The 20,284-nt window shown below is 39.2% G+C and overlaps 1 protein-coding gene across 3 annotated transcripts in view; it reads left to right on the forward strand.

Annotated features, from left to right (window-relative positions):
- Nucleotides 1–20,050, forward strand: part of LOC135124088 (lutropin-choriogonadotropic hormone receptor-like) — an 86,395-nt gene extending 66,345 nt beyond the window's left edge. For 2 of the 3 annotated variants that reach the window (XM_064048952.1, XM_064048953.1), the window contains 3 exons: nucleotides 9,482–9,643; nucleotides 13,406–13,732; nucleotides 19,496–20,050. In XM_064048952.1, coding sequence (XP_063905022.1) covers nucleotides 9,482–9,643; nucleotides 13,406–13,732; nucleotides 19,496–19,953 — 947 coding nt within the window. In that variant the 3' untranslated portion in view covers nucleotides 19,954–20,050. The remainder of the gene's footprint in view (nucleotides 1–9,481; nucleotides 9,644–13,405; nucleotides 13,733–19,495) is intronic. The other variant, XM_064048955.1, reaches the window with a different exon arrangement.
- Nucleotides 20,051–20,284: the final 234 nt, after the last annotated feature.

The following is a 20,284-nucleotide window of genomic DNA, read 5'->3' on the forward strand; positions in this document are numbered from 1 at the left end:
ATTCCGTTTTTTTTTATACTTGAAACCGAAGTTTAGTGGTCTGATAAAAGTCAGCAAAATCGACTTTTTTCAAACGTCAGTTTTAGATTAGTTGTTAATTATTTAAATCATCAAAGGTTTGCACCTGCAACGGTGATTTCAGTTGTAAAAATTGTTTCATTTGAGATGAAAACGAAAACAAAAATTACAGGATGCTACAGTTTCTTTAAGCAAGAAATTCAAGTTGGTCAAATCGGCCCTAAAAAGGGAATTTTATCTCGATTTAAAGTTGGGTCTGTTCTGGTAATTTTCACAAAAATATGGAGACATTTAAAGAAGTGGTTTACTTTTTCTTATATTTCTTCTGAAACACTTTTGGTTAAATATTTTTAAATTTAATTATTATCCCGGCGCCTCCACCATTTTTACGTAAAAATCAAAGTTTACCAAATCGCTCCGTAAATGGTGAGTTTGACTCAAGGGAAATTTTCTCTAGATTACGAATCAATGTTTATGTTTGCCAGATCCCTTTTGGTAACCACAACATCCCGTTAAATTAGACATGTGAACAAAATTTTAAAAACACGCGAAATCTAACAAATATAACAAATCAAAATAAATATTTGAATAACACGAATTTAAACAAGCAAGAAATTGAAAAAATTCATCATTCAAATAACTGAATTGTAATACTCAAGTTATTACGGTGGTGTAGCGGCTAATTATGGCAGTCGTGCAAAAAAACAAAGTTGAGTGAAAAATAGACTACACCTTGTGAAGACGCGTAGCGGCATCGGCGCGAAGGGCGTCTCCTTGTGAAAGTTTATTTGTCCCAATCACAGCCACAGGTTTTAAACACTTGTGTTCCTGAGGCTTACTTCCATCTCAGCGAAGCACGTATCCAACTAGACAAACTGATTCACTAGAACTTGAAAATCCGGTACTGCAGATAAACATTCACTTGAAAAGGGCAAGGTCCTGTCAGTGTGTATTATGATTACAAGAAAGGAAACAAGCAAAATTAACTTAGCCACACTATCAATTTTAAATTACAAGAAATTACATGTGTTTAATTTATGCCCTAATTCAAGTTAACAGTTAAGTTACATCATGAATGCAGAGAATTTCCAGCTCCCATAAAACAAAGCACATATGCAATAAACACAACAAGGCGCATTAAATCCTGTCAAAATCAAGAAAATTATTCTGGAGTAAATGTTCAAATTGCAGCTGTGAGACAATAATTCAGATGTTAGAAAATAATACAAAACAAACATAAAATATATCCGCCATTTCGAGTCCATAAAGATATTAATTTAACGGATGATAATTTCCAAGGTCCTTCTCTCAAATGAATCAACGTTTAAGATTAGTTTAAATTCTCGGGTGAGAAGATATGAAGTGTGGATAATGTAATAACTGAGGTAAAAACATCCAGAAATTTTAGATATTATTGTTATAAAAAAATTGGTCCAAGGTTACTTCGACAAAACTTCCCTCGCCCTTGAAGTATAGTCCAACAAATTCCACTTCTTTAAAAAATTATAAAAAAATTTTGTTTTCTGATAAACTTTATATAGTAAAAACCAGTGGTGTAAATGACACTCCGAACCCCCTGGGCCACGGGGGCGCAAATTCCAAAGAGGCGCCGTCCGCAGATATACGAACAATATGAAACACATTCAAAGCCAATAACGAACGGAAAGGCGTGTATTATTATCTGTGTACATGCTTAACTTCGATTGTTTATGTTTATACATCGAAAGAATGTCACGTCGAAATTTGTTTAGTTTGAATGAGTTTGTCTTCTCAAAACAGATGACTAAAATTATTAATTAAACCACAAAAAGACAAAAACTTCTGAATATTGTAATTCTTATTTTATCATTATTGTATAAAGAGGTCCGTATTCTTCACATTTTCGAAAAAAGTAAAGGGCAAAGTTCGGCATCGAACCCACGACCGCATGTCCCTCGATAAAGCCACTACGCCACGAAAACTTATATTCCGTGGTGGGAATATAACGTTATTATACCGTGTAATTCTTTTTACGAAAATTTGAACGTTTAGCACAAAAACTGAATGCGAATTCGGACATTACAGGTATAGGAGTATATTTTTGTATAAGATTCAAATCATTTTAAAATACAATTCATTGAAATTACGTCATCAAATTGTTCGTGGGGATGATTAGCAAAATTGTTGATTAGGATTTAACCATCTACATCATATTTCTAATATACATACAAAATTTGACAACAATCGCTCTAGCAGTTTCGGAGCTTACGTGTCTTATAAAAATGGATACAGATACTAAACCGACACACAGACGGAAACGGGAGATTACTTTTTTCGTACTGTAAGGGTCATTAAACACCAAGAAAACATGAAAGTAAGCATTCGTCCGATGGACACTATTAATATACCTGCGGGATTAATTATATATTCTTCTGCAAAGTGAGAATGGGAAATACTAAAACCTAGGCTATAAAAAATACATAAACAGTCTTATGACCAAGCAGTAGCCCCGCCCACCTACTTCATTCTAGTAACTACTCTTAATATTGTTCAGTTTTATCTTGGTAAATACTAGCCCCGCCCACCCGCCCTTGTTTTTTTCAGGTGTCATTTGCCAAAATTAGTAAGTAAAAATAAGGTTGGTCTGACTAAATCAATTTCTACTGCGTGTTTTTTTTATTATATGTGAATGTGAATTGTGAATTCACAATTTTTATAAAAGAATAAAATATCCCTTCGAACACAATTTTTTCCACTGCGACAGGTGTTTCGGCCGAATTGTACTCGAAAAGCAGGAATAGTTTTTTCTTCCATAGAAATTTAATAAAAAGGCGAACAGGTTAATGGGGATGGTGCATATAAGAAATGTGAATTCACAACCAATAAGAACAAAAAATTGCATGTGTCTATGAAATGGTCAAAGTCTTACACATTGTGAAATAGAAAATCATTAATAAACTAATATTGCCCTAATGACACTCGTTGAGGTGGACTGTGGCGTCGAATACGATTCATACAATATTCTACACACCATAATTTAACACATTTTTGAACTAGCAATGAAACACAAGAAACTGCATTCCGAAAACCCCTACCTCGAACTGAGGATCTAAATCTCGCTAAAAATGCGAACGCATGAGTAATTGCCTACGTTATTGAATGATTTTAATGTCAAATTTTATAATGATTAAACAATGCAAGGTTTAATCAGCGTAAAACGTTTGCTATTATTCCAAATTCAAATTTTCATGTCTTTGGATTGGTTGTATGCATTAATCTAGTTTAAAGAAGGGTACGCTATGTCATTTTGCTCATAATCGAGATATTTAAGGAAATTATTTACTTTCCATATATTGTATGAAATATTTCTTAAAATCTCCCGGCGCCTCCACCATTTTTGCATACAAATTACAATTTATAAGATCACTTCATGCATAAATCTATATCATAGGTGATCAAATTTTTGGTGGGATGATTATATTTTGTGGAAAAAGGTATGAGTAAATTTTTAAAAATATCCACTGTGTTCTACCTCTATAAAAAATGTAAAGTGGCTCTTGCTGCAAATTTTGTTCCTTATTTTTCTGCACAATGTATTTCAAACCTTACAGACAGTGTACGTAAAAATGGGGTAGTCAGTTCATACAAATGCCTATTATTTTCAATCATTCTATAGGTACCTAGAATAACAAAATTGTTTTTTTTTCTCTCTCTATAATGAAGTATCGCCCAAACAGCACCTTCGAAAAGGCACAGAAAAGTGCGCGATCATTAATCATCCCGAAGGATTCATTGTTATTGGTAATCACTAATCGTCATTAACTAAAACTCCTCAAAGCCACGAATTGTGTAGGAGTGTCCTGGATTCGTCTGAATCGGACTTAAATACACAACAACAAAGTCAGCTTCAAATGAAGCCGTTGCATATTTAATCAAAACGTCAGCCACTCGAGAACCTCGCGAATAATACTCGATGGTTCCCGCGCAGCAATTTTTGTAAATTACTTCCCTCTAGTCACTTTTTAATTACTGTCTAATGTCTAAGCGATGAAAAATTCCCGCAAAATGAAAATTAATGTATTTAATCGCGTTTTAACCCTAAACGATACCCATCCATTATCCTTTTGACACAAATCCAATAGCGAGAATGACCGGCGGCAGGATGTGTGGTTATCCTTACCTCCCGTTAATATTTATAGATAGTACTTTACACATTATTTTACCGCCGCACGTGGGCGGCAGACGCACAAACGGGCAAATATTAGCAAAGGCAACGAAAATATTGATATTCGTAATAAATTTTAATCTGCATGACACAAAACGAGGCAAACTTAAACAGAATTATGTAGTCGTTTGGAGAGAGATGAAGACGGAATTTTTGTTAAATCAATAAAAAGTGACATTAATTGCATTTGTGTTGAAAATAATGTGGAGGGCGGCGAAGAAATTTCAGCACGTTATTTACGCCTACTGCTGTTATTGTTCGGGCCGAGAGTACAAGGAGCGAAGTTTTAAATACTGAAAGGAGACAAAAGGAGAGTGGGTTTTGTTCGCAAGAAAAGTCGGTGTGAAGGTGGGAATCAGGCTCCGAATGCCGACGTGCACCCAGCAACGAAAAAAATTGTCAAATAATATTAAATTCCGAAATTTAATTGTTTCCAATTTCAATTTTGACCAAAAAAGTACTCTTCTGCTTATAATTAGGATTATACTATTGAAAAAATTGTCCGTTGAATTGAAAAATTCCGCTTCCATCTTGTCAACTAGATTTCGGTTTAACTCACAGTGCTCCCCTCAGAAATTTCTAGCCAGTTTCGTTTTTCAAAAACCGTTCCTTGAAAGCTCCTTACCTCGATTCGCTTCCCATAATACAACTAACACATTCCTGCATTAGGCGCTGCACGAACGTGGTTACATGCACGAGTGCTTGGTAAATAATTGAGTCGTTGTGGTACGGTTCGGAACCCCACATATCCTTTTTTGTTAAGTGTGGTATCGATTCCTTCACTTACAGCTGTTGTTCTCAATTTTCTTTTGTCTTCAGCAGATCGGAAAAACCGCATTTGCATTGTGTTTGTACAGCGCGATGTTGTGCGTGAAAGTTTGGTAAACTTTCAACTTTTCTTGCTTGTTGCCGTTCTACATATGTTGATGAACATTTGCGAACAATGGAAATTTAGTGGAAAGATTAAGTGGCCATTATGCGATGTATGTTTAGATGCCATCAAATCTTGTTCATGCATGAGGGGTTTCACAAAGGCATTGCTGTAAGTTATTGTTTTCCACTTTGGGATGGGTTAAGTGGAGGGCTTTGCGAAGATAGTTGTGAATGATACTTACGTGAAAATGTTATGTTCGTTACCAGAAAGCCTTTAATGGGAACTTTTGGTTCTACAACCTAAGTTAGACGAGTATTATAAAACATCATGTTAGAAATGTCGTCGTTCTTAAGATGAACAAACAACAAAATTTGTTCAATAAGATTTTAGAGTTAGAAACCGAGCACATGGTTTGAAAAATACTGTTCCAAGATGCCCGCTGACAGAACAAAGAATTTACCTGATGTTAAATTATGCCACACTTTATCGACGATTCAAACAAAGAATTTACACTATGTTAAATTATGCCACACTTTATCAACGATTCAAACAAATAATTATGCCTTCATCGAAGTGATTGGTTACTTAAAACAATTAGGTTTGAAAGTTTATATCGTGAACTGTTTATCCCAAATAAAACACATGATAAATAAACACAAAATGTCTCGGTGATGTGATGATGATATGATGATAATAACTATGATAACTATCTAAAAGAAAAATTTATAATCCCCCTGTACCTCAGTTCACGATATTATAAATTCTTCCGCACTTTCACGGTCCCTTTGGCAATGTTGTGTGAGGAATTAAGTAGTGTTATAATGTAACACTTAAGTATAAGCATCCAGAAACTTATTCATAAGGCGAGTCCTGACAAAGTGAATCTCATGAAATCTCCTAGCAAGTGCTTATCTAAACAAATTCCTGACTGTTAAATTGTGTTAGAACCGGTTAACGATTAAAATCCTAAAATGAACTGTGAATTTACAAACAATGAATAAAATTTACACGTGTTAGCGTCGGTTGAAAATTCACCGATTCCGCTTGAAAAAAGCCGCAAGAATTAGCTACGAGTGTTGGGGAAATTGTGGCGTCGTCGTCGTGACGATTAATTTTCGTTAAACAAAGGCTTTCTCCCTTTTATTAACTACCAAACCAACTAAATTTAACCTAGCTTCCTTAACGCAAGCTGCCCTCACAACAAACAACCCAAAGGTGACGCCACCGAACAGAATGGCTCATCTACCAAACCAGCCAACTCCTACCAACCCTGTCACTAAAATTCCCTAGCAGCTACCAACTACCAGAACAGAACTAAACGTGCATACGGCTGCCCATATTTAACGATTCTCTTGATTGATTTTTCTTTTATTCAAAATATTCAAATGCGATTCAAGTTCGGCCACCACAATAATGGCAAATAAAGATAAATTAAAGACAATGGAAGAAAATAGACATATAAATAACGAATTAACGAAGAAGGAATTAGAAATACGACAAAAAATAAATAAGACAGTAGCGGCATAGGAAAAGAGTAAGATCAAAAGAATCTAAATGGGACCAAAAACAAAGAAGTAACAGAAAGGCAAATAGAAATACGACGAACTAGGTGAACAAAATGGATAAAAAGTAAAAAACACATAATACAAACGCAAAGGGCGAACAAAGGAAATACATTACCTGGAATAGACAAAGTATACCTGGAATTACGGGAACAAAAATAAATAAAAAGTATGACAAAAATACCCAAAGTATACTGGCTTTTCTGGTCAAACATAGATCAAAAAGGAGCAAAATAAGGAGTAGAATTAATAATAATACGAAATAAGTTAAAGTACATAATTAAAGAAGAATATGAAAATGAAAGTATATTAAAGATAGAAATGAAGATATTTGACGAAGAACAGTGGACAATGATAATAGCTGATGAAGAACACGAAGATGCAACAAAAGAAACTAAAGATGAAAATATGATAATAATGAGAGAAGGAAGAGAAAAGGAAGAAACGAAGAACAACAACGGAGAAAGAGCTATTGAAATGGAAAAATCATTCAGTAATAAGCAACATTCAATTCTAATACAGAGACATAAATAAGTACACGAGAGAAGTAACTAGTAAAAATGAAAAATCAATGATAAATTTCTAATCAGAAAAATAAAATAAGTAGAAACCGGTAAAAATGTAAAAGTGAGAAAAGAAACGAAAGTAAGAAGTGAAGACTATTTGATAAATAAAAAGATATAGAATGAAACAAAATATAAATAATTGTGAAGTTAAAGAAACAAAACATCGAGAAAAATATCTAGAGATAGTAAATTAAAGGAATCAGAAATTCTTGAAATAGGAGAAAAATGGATCGAATTCAAAAACAACGTGTTAGATGGAGCAATAAAGAGCTGTAGAACCACAATAACAACAAATAAAAAAATAAAAAAAACAGAATAATGGACCGCAAGAATAAAACAAATAATCAAAAGGAAAGAAAAACAAGAATCATAGATAAAATTTGGACAGCAGATGACCCAAAACTAGAGAGAAAACCAAAAACTATTTTTCGAAACACTTGAGTAGTTAAAACAAGAAAAAAAGAAAGAAGATAATATAACTAACATTAAAGACAAGGTTGGAAACATGATCACAGATCAAGAGAAAATAATGGACAGATGGCAACAAGATTTCTGAGAATTGACAGCGGATGATCTAGCTGAAAAGGAAGAATATGATGAGTAAAATTAACCCCAGGAAACAGAAACGATGCAAGAAGAAAAAATATCAGAAATCATATGAAAGATAAAATAAGGAAACGCATAATATAACCCCCGAAATTATAAAATATATGAGAGGGAAATACAAGCTAATGACTGAGATAATACAAGAAATAAAAATACCAAAAGAATGGAAGTCAGGGATAATATTACCTATTATATTCATATAAAAAATGGGTCAAAAGAAATTTCAATAATTATAGGAGTTTAACAATACTGTTACGATGATCGGCGATTAAAAATTGGCGTAGGTAAAACTCAACAATTTATTTCTTAGTAACTCAAGTTTACTTGATTAATTACACAGCGATTGTGTACAGAATAATTCCGACTCGACTGGAATCGATTTGACTAGACTCAACTTCTCCCATTGTCTGGACGTCACTTGTTGGTTGAAACTAATTCGTTCCCGAAGGTGGCCTCTGTTTAAACCCATACATACATTTCTAGATGTTTTGCAATCGATGTCTTTCTGGAATACCCATCGCGATTTCCGCTTCCAGGTTTTTCTTTAGCGAACGCCACTTAGCCGCCGTCACCGACGATGAGTCACCCATCATTACTTAGAAAGCTCTCGACGGCTCATGGACGTCATGCCGGGGTGGGATAGGGGTTTATTTCGTAACAATCTTGGCAAAAAACATGGAAAGAACACAGACACTCCATGTGGGTTTGGAAAGGGAAGTCGCACACATGAACTAATATTTGTTTTATAGACTTGAAATAAGCGTTTGACGGGATAAGAATAATCCGAGAACAGAGATAAATAGATAAAGGGACAATAAAAGTTATAAAAAAATCTACAAGAAGAATACAAACATAGTCAGAACTAGAACAACGAAGAATCAAAAGAATTGAAAATAAAAATGGTAGGCAACAAGGATGTGTGCTGAGTCCACTCTTATATTCAACAGGTAGAATTAGACGAAGCAATAAGGAAAGCCAAGAAAACAATGAAAACACTAAAATAGAATACTGGTAAATACAACCAATCTGCTTAAATGAACCAATGTTTGCAGATGACATGGGAAAACAGCAGATGATCTACAACGTAATTAGGAATCTTATATCAAAAATACATATGAAAATAAATCTCGGGAACACCAAAACAAGGATAATCTCAGGGGTGCGAAAAAATCGAAAAATGGGTCAAGAAGTAATGAAGGAGTGAAGAAGAAAACGGGAAAAATGTTTATCAAGATGAGAACAACATTCCTAGGAAAAAAGGAAGTAGTGAAACAAAATAAAAAAAAATGAGTGCGTCTACCCAGGGACGCACGGATGGAGTTTCATGTTATTTCAGAATTTTATCGGATAAAAATGAAAATCCTCATGATATAGGTGGTAAAATACTAACGAAACCTTGTTGCCAAAAACTGATTTTTTGAAATTAGCTTTATTGCCTCGTAAAAATTCTATCCTCCTTCGGAACTGATTTCCCAAAAATAATTTCTCCACCTCACGTACTGAATTCGACGCAGTTCCCCAACCCTTCCTCGGAAGTGTTTGCTTACACGAGCACCCTGCTTCCGTTCGACATTAATCCATCATTAATTACAAATTAAATAAAATTCAGCGACCCTTGTTTGTTGATTCCGTTCGTAATCTCACATTGCAGGAAATGGATGTCGTGTCGCCGGGACCCTCACGATCTTTGGTAATGTCCTTTCGGTCTACACTCTGGCCGTCATCACCACGGAAAGGTGGTACACCATCACGTGGGCCATCCACCTGAACAAGCGCCTGAAGCTACGAACGGCGGTTCGCGTGATGATTGCAGGTATGCTATTTTATTTTAGAATAAAATTTTATAACCGCAAAAGTTAGAGATCTGAATCTGAAAGTCGAAATTTGTGTGGAATTGCCTTGAAAACGGGTTTAGTTGTTTTGGGTAAATACGGTTTGTGGAAACAGAAGCAATCGATAAAAATCACAGATAAAGCTTTATGCAAAAGTACACAACTGGGCTGATTGTTTGTTGAACGTTAAAATCGAAATGGTTTCGAAGTAGTATTAACTGAGAATGAGTGAAAAATTTCAACAAGACACTCAAAACTGTTGACGTTTTTTAAGTATAGGATTATATGTAGTAGTATGCTATACTTACTCACTTGTCAGGTGGTAACTTTCAAATATAGTTTAACTTTCAACAATGTAGCTGAAGTTAAAAATGCAATCTAATTATGAACTAAATACGAAGCAACGAATTTCATGTTCAGGTAAATTTGTTACACAAAAATGAAGACTTCACTAACGTTTCAGAAGTGTTAGACTTAAATTCTTGCAATTAATGCTTAACTGTGTTAAAAGTTGCAGTTAAATTTACTCGGAAGTTGGTTAACTTAAATGTTTTCCAGCAGCTAATGAAAATTAAATTCCCTTATTTAAATTAATTATTATTTGGAGCCAACAAATTTTAAATTAATAAAAGTTATTCAGTTTATGTGAAAAGACGTCATTTGGTGAACTAATAATTAAATTGACTAAATTAGATGCAATTATTTAAATTTATCCTAAGCACATAATAAAATTAGGTAAATTACAATTACAAAAGTATATAAAATAATTTTACTAGAACTAAACAAGATTGTGACATTGATCGCTTGTGTTTTAACAAATTACTTAATAGTAAGAAGAAAAAGACATCCACGAATGATTTTTTGGAGTTTGCTTATGTACATATATTTATGTAGTGTAATTTAGATCCACTCTGTTACGTAGAAAAACAGCCGATAAGCACAAAGGCGATAATTTGCATTCTGGAACTGTTGAAGACGACCAAATTTGACGTGGCTTAATGCACACAAAGTCCAAATCCAACGAAAAGTGACAGCAAATTAACAAGTTGAAATTATTAGAGCGTAATCTGAGCCACTGTTAAAGTTCCAAATTTATTCCATGTGGTCTCCAATAAAAAGCGAAAACTGCATCATTATGATATTTATGGTCTTTGAAGTTAGAGCACTTTAACATACTGCGAGATCTGCACGTAGCATCATGGTAATATCCCCTCGAATGAGGATATAAGACGCAGAAGTCGATAAAAAAATTGCCCTATTACCATTCACAAGAGATTTTCAGTTAAAAGCTGTTGCATCTTACAGATGTTTCTGTTCTAACCGAGTGTGTGAGAAAGAGACTACAAAAATATTTAATGGCAACTTTACATCTTTGTGACGACGGGACAAGTTTTCAATTTAAATTTGTCCTCGAACCATCTTAAACCTCATGTTTTAAACTTCATTCTGAGTCAGTCAAAAAGCACGCGTTCAGTGATACCTCATTAGTTTTAAGAGGCAAAAAATAATTAAGAAAATAGTAAAATAGTTTCTTCGACTATACAGAATGTTTTGTTTTTGAAGCGCCACTGTAGTTTTTATGCACAACTAGATCGGTCACTTCTTAAGATTTACACCAAATTTGGTATTGAAATACCACTGTGAATTATGATGATCACAAATAAAATCACAGTAGGGTTATTCATTATTATTATTTTGATATTTGTAACCAATAAGACTAAACTTTGGAGTACAAGGTATAATATAATTTTCGTAAAATAATATCTATGTTTTTGGGTGAGCCGCCCTAATTGAGTTGAATCGAGCTGATCAAGCTTTACCTAACTTAACCTGTACTGAATTTGCTTATCTGACTTGACCTGACTTAATATGAACCAATCTGCTTTGTCTTGACCTATTCACATAATTCACGCTTACCTGACTTGACCTGACCTGTCCTGAACTAACTTAGTCTGAGTTTATCCAATTTGCCCTCGCTGATCTGCCTCTTTTTAACCTGCGGCATTTTCACATGATTTACTCTAACCTGACCTGACCTACCCTTTTCTTAGTGGATAGCTGATTTAATCCCTTCAGTTACCTCGGAACTTAAATTCAGTACGAATACGGACTCGGCTAATATTCTTGGCTTAATGAAGTTTGTCGCTACCTTCTTCCACCACGCTTGAGTCCGAAATCTCGTTTGCGTCACATAGGACTCGAGCAGAAGTTCTGCATTTCCGTCTGTTAGTCTTCAACGGTGCCGCCGCTAACGCTGGTAATTCCTTTCCTCGTCCTCTTTCTTTTTCATGAGGGCCTCCACATATTTATCTACATCATTGCAAGTCGTTTCGTCACTACCCAGCTTAAGACTGCAGGTTCGGGATTGTCCTCTTACGTCTTACAAAGAAGGCAGATCTTGTCGGGAATTTTTCCTGTCATGGTCAAGTAAAATCCGAAGCTTCCATGTCATGTCATTACCTGGCACAGGTAATCTGCCCGTGTTTTCTATACACACAATATCCAATATCTGGAGCCAATCTCCGTGTCCAGCTTACCAGTAAGCCATCGTCCTTAGTCTTACATCAATTCTCTTTTGAGATGTGGGTACAATTTCGGCCCTTTCCATTGCCCTAGGTCAGTTGGGATCATTACTTACTAGATCCTGTGCTGGCGGGGTAGAGACCATGCAGTATGTCTCGTCCTAAGTCTTCGCTCCCTAGTTATACAGTAGGTCGTGGACCTTGGCACTACAGATTATGTTCAGTTGTAACACTTTTAACATTTTTACGCCGATCTACCGACCTGTGTAGGTTAGTTTATTCTCCCTTCACATTTGCTCTTCTTATGTTTGAGGAGTAGTTGTTTGGACCCTTTTCCCTTATCTTAGATAAAGCTGACTGGAAAGTCCGGCATCTCCCTGCTCCAGCAATGTCTTGTCGCACGAGGGGTAGGAGTACTACCCTACACTACACTGTTTTGTCCTACCTCCGCGCACTTATGACACCACTTACTTCTGTCTCACGAGTCAAAACCCTAGCAGCAGTTAATACAATAACGAATCTACACACATTTTCCCTTCTTAACCTAACCCGATCTGAACTATTCTGCCTTGAATTGACCTAACCTGAGTTGTTCTAACTTAACCACACTACCATCAATATTTTTTTTAATTATGGCAAATAACCCTACAGTGCTTGAAAGGGTGACTTCTTCTTCTTCTCTAGTTTTATTTACTGCTGTACAATTTTCGATTAATTGAGTGCAGTTGTATCAACCTCAAAATGTCTTATGAAACCGGTAAATCGTACATTTTTTACTGATAACATAATAGTTTTTCAACAGTACAGGCTCTTCTACTAAAGAGCCCTGTATTTCTATAAAACATAGGTATTTTTCCCGTAAAATACGATCTCCTCTTTAAATAAAAAGCTTCGTACCGAAACAGACTCTCCAAGTCCATTCTGTTACGCTTAAAACAATTTAAATTTCTGGAGCGTCTTTTTTATCGCGATTTTTGTTTGATTTTCACCCAACTGATGTCGGACAGGAAGTCGTTTGTTTTCCTCCGAGTGACCTCTAAGGGCGAAACCCTGTTCCCTTTTTGTCAACCCTTCTCAATTTTCCCTCTGTCGCTTAATAATTCATAATTCCCAATCAAAACGACGAAAAGCACTAAAGAATAAAGTGCCAATTCATATAACTAAGTAATTTAACGATGAATTTGTAAATATTCTTCCAGCATATAAAAATTTTCTTTTAAGGCTGGATCTGCGCCCTCTTCATGGCCTGCCTCCCCCTCCTCGGCATCAGCAGCTACTCCAAGACCAGCATCTGTCTGCCCCTGGAGAACAAGGGCAAAGCGGACACCATCTATCTATCCACGCTGCTGGCTTTCAATGCTATCGCTTTCGCCCTGATCTGCGTGTGCTACGGAAGCATGTACAAGAGCATAAGGGAAGGGGGCCACACGGGATCTACGACTTCCGTCCGGTCCGACCTGACCGTGGCCAAGAGGATGGCGCTCCTGGTCTTCACGGACTTTGCGTGCTGGGCTCCGATTGCGTTTTTCAGCACGACGGCGCTTTTCGGTATGTGCGTGAAAGCTTAACGACTTTTACACGCTCGGGAGAACCGCGACACGGAATGTTGATATTACGCGCTTAAATCAACCAAAGCTTGTTGCGATTGCGAGATTAAAAATTACCATCGATTATGCTGGTTGCCGCACTGAGGGTTTTCTAATTTAATAATAATAAGAATAATAATAATAACATTAATATCTTTAGTGCACTAAAAATCCTGTTACAGGATATTCGTGGAGTCAAGTGCAGGAATAAACCAAGATCAAAATATAATACACACATGCACAACATTTACGAAAAAAAAACACATAAAAGACGAAAATTTATAGACTTAAGTAGTTGGAGCTTCAGTTCGGTCAATTTACCAAATAAATTTATGAGACAAACGTGTCGGTGGGCAACATATTTCGTGATCGCAGGAGATTCTGGAACAAAATTTTGAACCTAAACTTGATCGATACGATGGCCAGTTAATAAAACATTTTTAAACAATGAAATTGTTTAAAACTTTCTAGTAATACATTGTATGTATATCTTTATTGCTTGATAAATTTGACCTTTTTATATCTTGAACGTAATTTATATATCTCTGACGTTTCATATCCGCTAGGATATATAAAGTAGATTTCACGTTTCCGTCTGTCTGTCGTCTGTCGTCTATTTACGATTTTATTAGAAAGATCATTTCCGAAACTAGCGGATTGATGGTTATGAAATAAATATCGCGTATAGATGGTAAAACGTTAACCAATCGTTTGATCATCCACAACCACAATTTGATAACGTCATTTCAAAATTCTGCAAAGCAAATTTTACTGTAGGGTTTTATTGATAAGTTTATTCAGTACAACTCAGAAATAAAACTAAAATCATTTTTCTTGCGGACGCAAAGGTTTGGGTTAAATTGCGTCACTCAACGCAAGCACACTTCTCTCTAAGGGTAGCCAAGGGATAGTGGGAGTTTTGTCATGGAATACAAACGCAACTCGCTCTTCTTGGGGTCGCCATGGGTTGCTTGGAGCTGTGTCACAGGATTCAAACCAATTCTAACCCTTAGAGGAGAACAGAATTTGTGTCACCAAACGCAAGCACAAATTTAACTTTGCTTTTTTCTTGCTCAGGTACCAGAACTTTGTCGTCTTCACCTGGGTCCTGACTTTTGACTGGTCATAGAGATGATGTGCCACTGCAGTTCGGTTGCGCTATTGATTGGCCTAGGAGGTTGCCCCCCATCACATGCTTTAATCTTAAGGTCCTCCTCTGGTGGTCGGTGCAAGAATCTGAAGCAGAAAAATGTGCGCTATGTGCTGATTATAGATATACTTACCTCCCTTTCGGGGGTGGTGTGGTCGGGGATAGGGAAGGCCAAGGGTGGCCGGTCGGTGGGAGCAGCGGGTGGGGTCACACTCCGATCTTATCATCAAACAGAGCCTTGCGGGGCCGCTTACGTCTTCTTGAGGCTTCTCGGACCAAGGGGTTGGGGTGTTCTTCCGCTTTCTTGAAGGTGTGAAGTGTAATTTCGTGCAGAAATTGCTTTAACTTTGGGATGTTGGCCTCCCGAAGAATCTGGTTGTTTCTGACAAACCAGGGGCCCTGAAAGCTTGTCGGAGAATGTTGGTCTGAAGAACTTCTAGACTATGGAATTGGGTTTTGGAAGGTTCGTAGCTCCAGACTACTAAGGCATAAGAAATAGTGGGGCGAACGATTTTTCAATAAAGAAGAAGTTTGTTCTTGATCGACATCTTGCTGCGTTGTCGATTAGGGGCGCCAGGACGCCTTTGATTCCACTGGTCTATGAAACTGAGCTTTCTGTCAATGAAGACACCGAGATATTTTGTTTTGTCCTGCCAAGAGATGCCGAAAGCTTTGGCTACATCGAGAAAGACTATGCTTGTGAATTGTTTCCATTCAATTGACTTTGTTGCGAATTCTACGACCCGAAGAAGTTGGTCGGAGGTGGAATGGTGGGGTCTAAAGCCAAATTGCTCGTCGGGAAGAATGCCTAAGATATCGTTCACGATCTCGGCAAGCCTTTTCCGAATGACCCTTTCAGCGATCTTCTCCACCGAAGAAAGAAGACTGATGTGGCGATGATTTTGGGGAAAAGACTGATTTTTCCCGGGTTTCAGGATAAAGATGCCGTTAACCTGTTTCCATCTACCTGGAGAGAAACGAAATCTGAACATTACGTTAATAATACCTGTCAAGGCGACGATGGCTGTTTGGAAAGGTTTTTCAGCGCTTTGTTCGGAATCTAGTCGAGACCTGGGGCTTTCCTCGGCTTGAGACTTCGGATGACGGTTCGGACTTCATCGAGATTGGTTTCGCGGATGAGTTCGTCGTCGTCTGGTTCTTCCTCTCTAAGATTTTTGACGGTTTTTTCGACGAGGTCTATGTGCTCGTCGCCTGCGTCGGGGTAGATGTACGTCTGGCATTGGTTCTCCAGACTGTCTACGAAGGCGGCGGCTTTATCCTCATCTGTGAAAACGATACCGTTGCGTTGTGTAAATCGATGGAAGTGGGCTCTTGTCGCTTCTTAGCGCTTTGGCCATTTTCCAGGTCGATTAGTCTTCGATGTACAAGAACTCGGGTCTTGGTTCCACTGCTCGTTCTTAAGATTGATCTGTGCTTTCCGGACTTCCCATTGGAGGCGGTTCGCTGCAGTCTGGTCGGCTGTTTCTCCGGTTCGTCGTAAGTGTCGTCTCGCTCTGTTCTTTTTCTTGATAAGGTTCAGGATACGCTGGGATAACGTGGGCCGTTTGAATGGCCGCGCAGGGCGTCGAACTGAGACTGCGTAGATGCAGGCTCGGATACGATTCTCGTAGTTCAGAGTTGCTTCGTGTTAAACTCACCAAAATTACCTTCGATGTGCTCGACGAGTTTCGTCCAGTCCATGGTTGTGATTGTGTCGGTGTGGGTTCGTTGGGTTCGTTCCCAGTGCGCATAATCACCGGAGGATGGTCGGAATGGAGCTTGTCGACGACGGTTACGTCCACTACGTGGCAGAGATTTTTGACGAGCGCAATGTACAGGACGTCCCCTGATGAATTCGCCTTCCGTTCGGGTTGCGTTGTCTGCTGTGCCATTCCTCGTGTTTGACGTTGAAGTCGCCAGCTGCGATGTGGGGTTCGTCGCCATTGATGAGGTCTGTGATGTAGTCAGTTTGAAGCTTGGCACTGTATGGTCTATGCGAGCACGAAACGTGCGGGCGTCCATGTAGTAACATGCAGCGAGGCGCAGAGGTCCTCAACAGTCACCACCGTCGCTTCCAGTTGACGGAAATCTGGAACATAAGAAGCAGAGTATTTAATCTCGTTTCTTACGTAGATGGCAGTTCTTCCTCCTTCTCCGTCACGGCGCTCCGTTCGGTACAGAGCGAATCCCGGTATCTTGGGATCTCTGTGTCCCGGCTGAAGCCAAGTTTCATAAATGAGGACAGCGTCTAACTCTTCGAGCTCATAACGTCCACGCTGGAAACTGCAAGCGTTCCAGAGGCGATCTGAAAAGAATTAAAAATTATTTCGTTACTACCCATTTAATTTAAAAGGAAGGAAAAGAACGCCATCAGGCTATCTGCCATGGATTTGCGGTCCTTAGTGGCGGCGATGGCGTGGAGGAGTTGGGTTTGCTGCGCCTTAAGGTAGGCCTGTTGGCGAGCCGTCAAGCAAACCTTTTTGGTGGAGGTGGTGGGGGGATTGCGAGAGGCCGCTCGCATGGCGGCGTTGGGGGCAGTGCGGGGTGCCACTCGAAGACTTGGCTGCCTTTGTGGGAAACTTAAGGCATCCCTTGTAGTTGGTCGTGTAAATCCGACCACAGTTTGCGCATTTTGCGGATTTGGAGCGCTGTTTGTCGCACTCTGATAAACAGCACCGCATTTGACGCAGCGGTCTTCGGCTGTGTAGTGGCCCTGGGAGTATTGGAAGCTCTGGCAGCGGTGACACTGCGAGGCTTCCTTGGATTTGTACGGCTTCTCTACCTTGATGGAGAGGCCGCATAGAGTTTTTTGTCCAACGGGACTTCAGCAAGAACCAAGGGAAGTTGGCGTTCAAGCCGGTTCATTCTGCTGAGTTGAAATGGCTCGAAACCCAGATCTTGTAGGTCTTCTAGCACATCTTGACTAGGGATGCCGATGGAGATACCCCGTATCACCACTCTCAGAGTTTTCGCCTCTGAAAATGCGAAGGTGTGGTATAGCGCCTTTATTTGTTCCAGGAGTCTTGTGAGACCCCTAAAATTGTCGATGCTGGATTCGAATTCCATCAGCCGAGTTTCTCGCTTTGGAAAAGCGAGTTGATTTCTCTCTCATTTTGGACGAGAGTTCTGGCCACCTCCTGCTGTCACGCAGACGGGAGCGAAGTACTATCGGAGGCAGGGTTGTCCGTTTCCTTGGTATCGGGCTCGTCGACGGCAGTGGAGATATCGTCGGAAGTGACAGAAGGGGTCGTGTTGCCTAGATCCCGATGCGGGACCCAGGTAGGATTGGAGACAACAGACGTGGTGGGGGGGACATCGTCAACGACAGCGAAGGTGCGGTCGGAATTGGTGAGAGGTTTTGTCCTGGCAGTGTCCCGACGCGGAAGCACTGGTGGTTAGGGCTTTTGGGCTTCCTCTTGTCAGCGGGGTGGGCGGACGACTTGCGGGTGGGCGGCCTTGGATGCCGGGGGCTTTGGGCGTGGAGTGGCGACAGTTTTGGGCTTTATGGTCAGAACTTATTGTGCTGCGCGGGATTCGCGGGGGTGTCTTCGTCGCCGTTGAAGACGTCGAAGCGATTCGTCGACGAGAAATTGGGGGTGACAGGCCTCTTGTTGCCTACCCTAGGGGGCAGGCTGGAAAGGGGCCTCTGATCCTTGGGTCCCAACCTCCATTACTTCATCTTCTACTTCTTCTTCTTCTTCTCCTTCTTCGGAGCTGGAAGATTCCTCTACGCGTATTTGCTCCAGTTTCTGCATTCTCCTCTCGGCTTGCTTGGACCAGAGAAGCAAACTGTTCAATCTTCGGGACATTTTGTTGACCGCTGCCAAAATGGCGTTGGCCATACTGTCCTCAGGTGTCATTGTTGGCCTTTCCTCTCCCATTGCTGGGAAAGGAAAAGAGAGTTCTAAAAAGAACTATTAAGCTTCGCAAGACGGCTCACTTGATGCGATGAATCACAGCACAGCGATTAACTCACAAATGCATGCAAGCATGCAAAAGAAGCTCATCACTAGACACTGCACCTCACTTACCAACTGTCTAACTGACAATGAAAAATGAGTGTCTGTTCTAACTTTGCTTTGGTGAAGCTACTCTTTTATAGCAATTGTTCCTTTTTCCCTGGGCCAGAATGGGGAAAACAGCCAATGGATGCGTTGGGGACGGCCCTTTAGAGATGCCTCGATCTTTGTAGGGTGCGCTTCATTTACAGGAAATTTAAAGTGATAGATATAACTTTTAAATGCGCAATGGAATTCCTATAAAAGTATCTATATTGTTGAATTCGTCTCTTTGTAAGTGGGTTAGAACTGTGGCGGCACAATAACACGTCGGTAAGCAGAGTAAAGATAAGTTGTCTTGTGGTGTAGTGGTCAGCATACCTGCCCGGAATGCAAGGAGACGTGGGTTCGAATCCCACCGAGGCACAACATTTTTCTCTGCTTACCTACAGAACCGTTACTGTTGTTAGTTATTGATCCATGTAACAGTTCGTGAATTATGAGGAAACAAATTATTCAGTGCTTAGAAGATATGTATGTAAACTTGTCAAATTTTTTATCTTTGTTTTTTTTTCAGGTCACCCCTTAATCACCGTCACTCAGACCAAAATCCTCCTCGTCTTCTTCTACCCCCTCAACTCGTGCGCCAACCCTTGCCTGTACGCTCTGCTCACGCAGCAGTACCGCCGCGACTTTTTCATCCTGATGGGAAGGTATGGCCTGTGCAAGGACCGGGCCGAGAGACACAAGGGGGCCATCGGCGGTAAACCGCTACCGTACGGTTCTGGACCTCAGTACAAAAGGACAAGTGGTGAAGGAACCGTGAAAATTAACAGTGCTGGGGGGAACAACCACAGGGGGTCGCTTTTAACCACTATCGTTTCGGTGGAGGTACCCATGGTGAGGACTAGTTCAAGGAATAGTGCCCGGTCGCGGCCAGAGTCGCTCACAGCAGTACCCGAGTACTCGTTGCAGCAGATTAATATCGGGATGGTGGATGATTGCAGGAAACACACTTCCACGGATAATTTGTAGAGACTGTGGTGTTAGAGTGTGATTTTAGTTTAATGCCATAAGCTGTTAATCGTGTAAATACATTCCACTCTGTTAGATAATAAAATATGAAAATGTGGTTAGTTATATATTTTTTAGTGATTAGGTATTAGAGGAGAAACCTATTAATACTTATAAGTACCTACATGGTGATTATAATAAATCATACCAAACAGAAAACTGACATTTATGATAGGTAACAACATGGACGAGTGAATATATATTTTTTTCTTCCATGGATAACAAGTCATGCTCGTCCCAACGAGACGGCAAATTTTGAAGACAACTTGACATACAATCTTTTATAATCAAC

Source organism: Zophobas morio, unplaced genomic scaffold, assembly GCF_036711695.1.
Source record: "Zophobas morio isolate AGI-343-1 ecotype UQ-CSIRO unplaced genomic scaffold, CSIRO_AGI_Zmor_V1 ptg000007l, whole genome shotgun sequence".
Lineage (NCBI taxonomy): Eukaryota > Metazoa > Arthropoda > Insecta > Coleoptera > Tenebrionidae > Zophobas > Zophobas morio.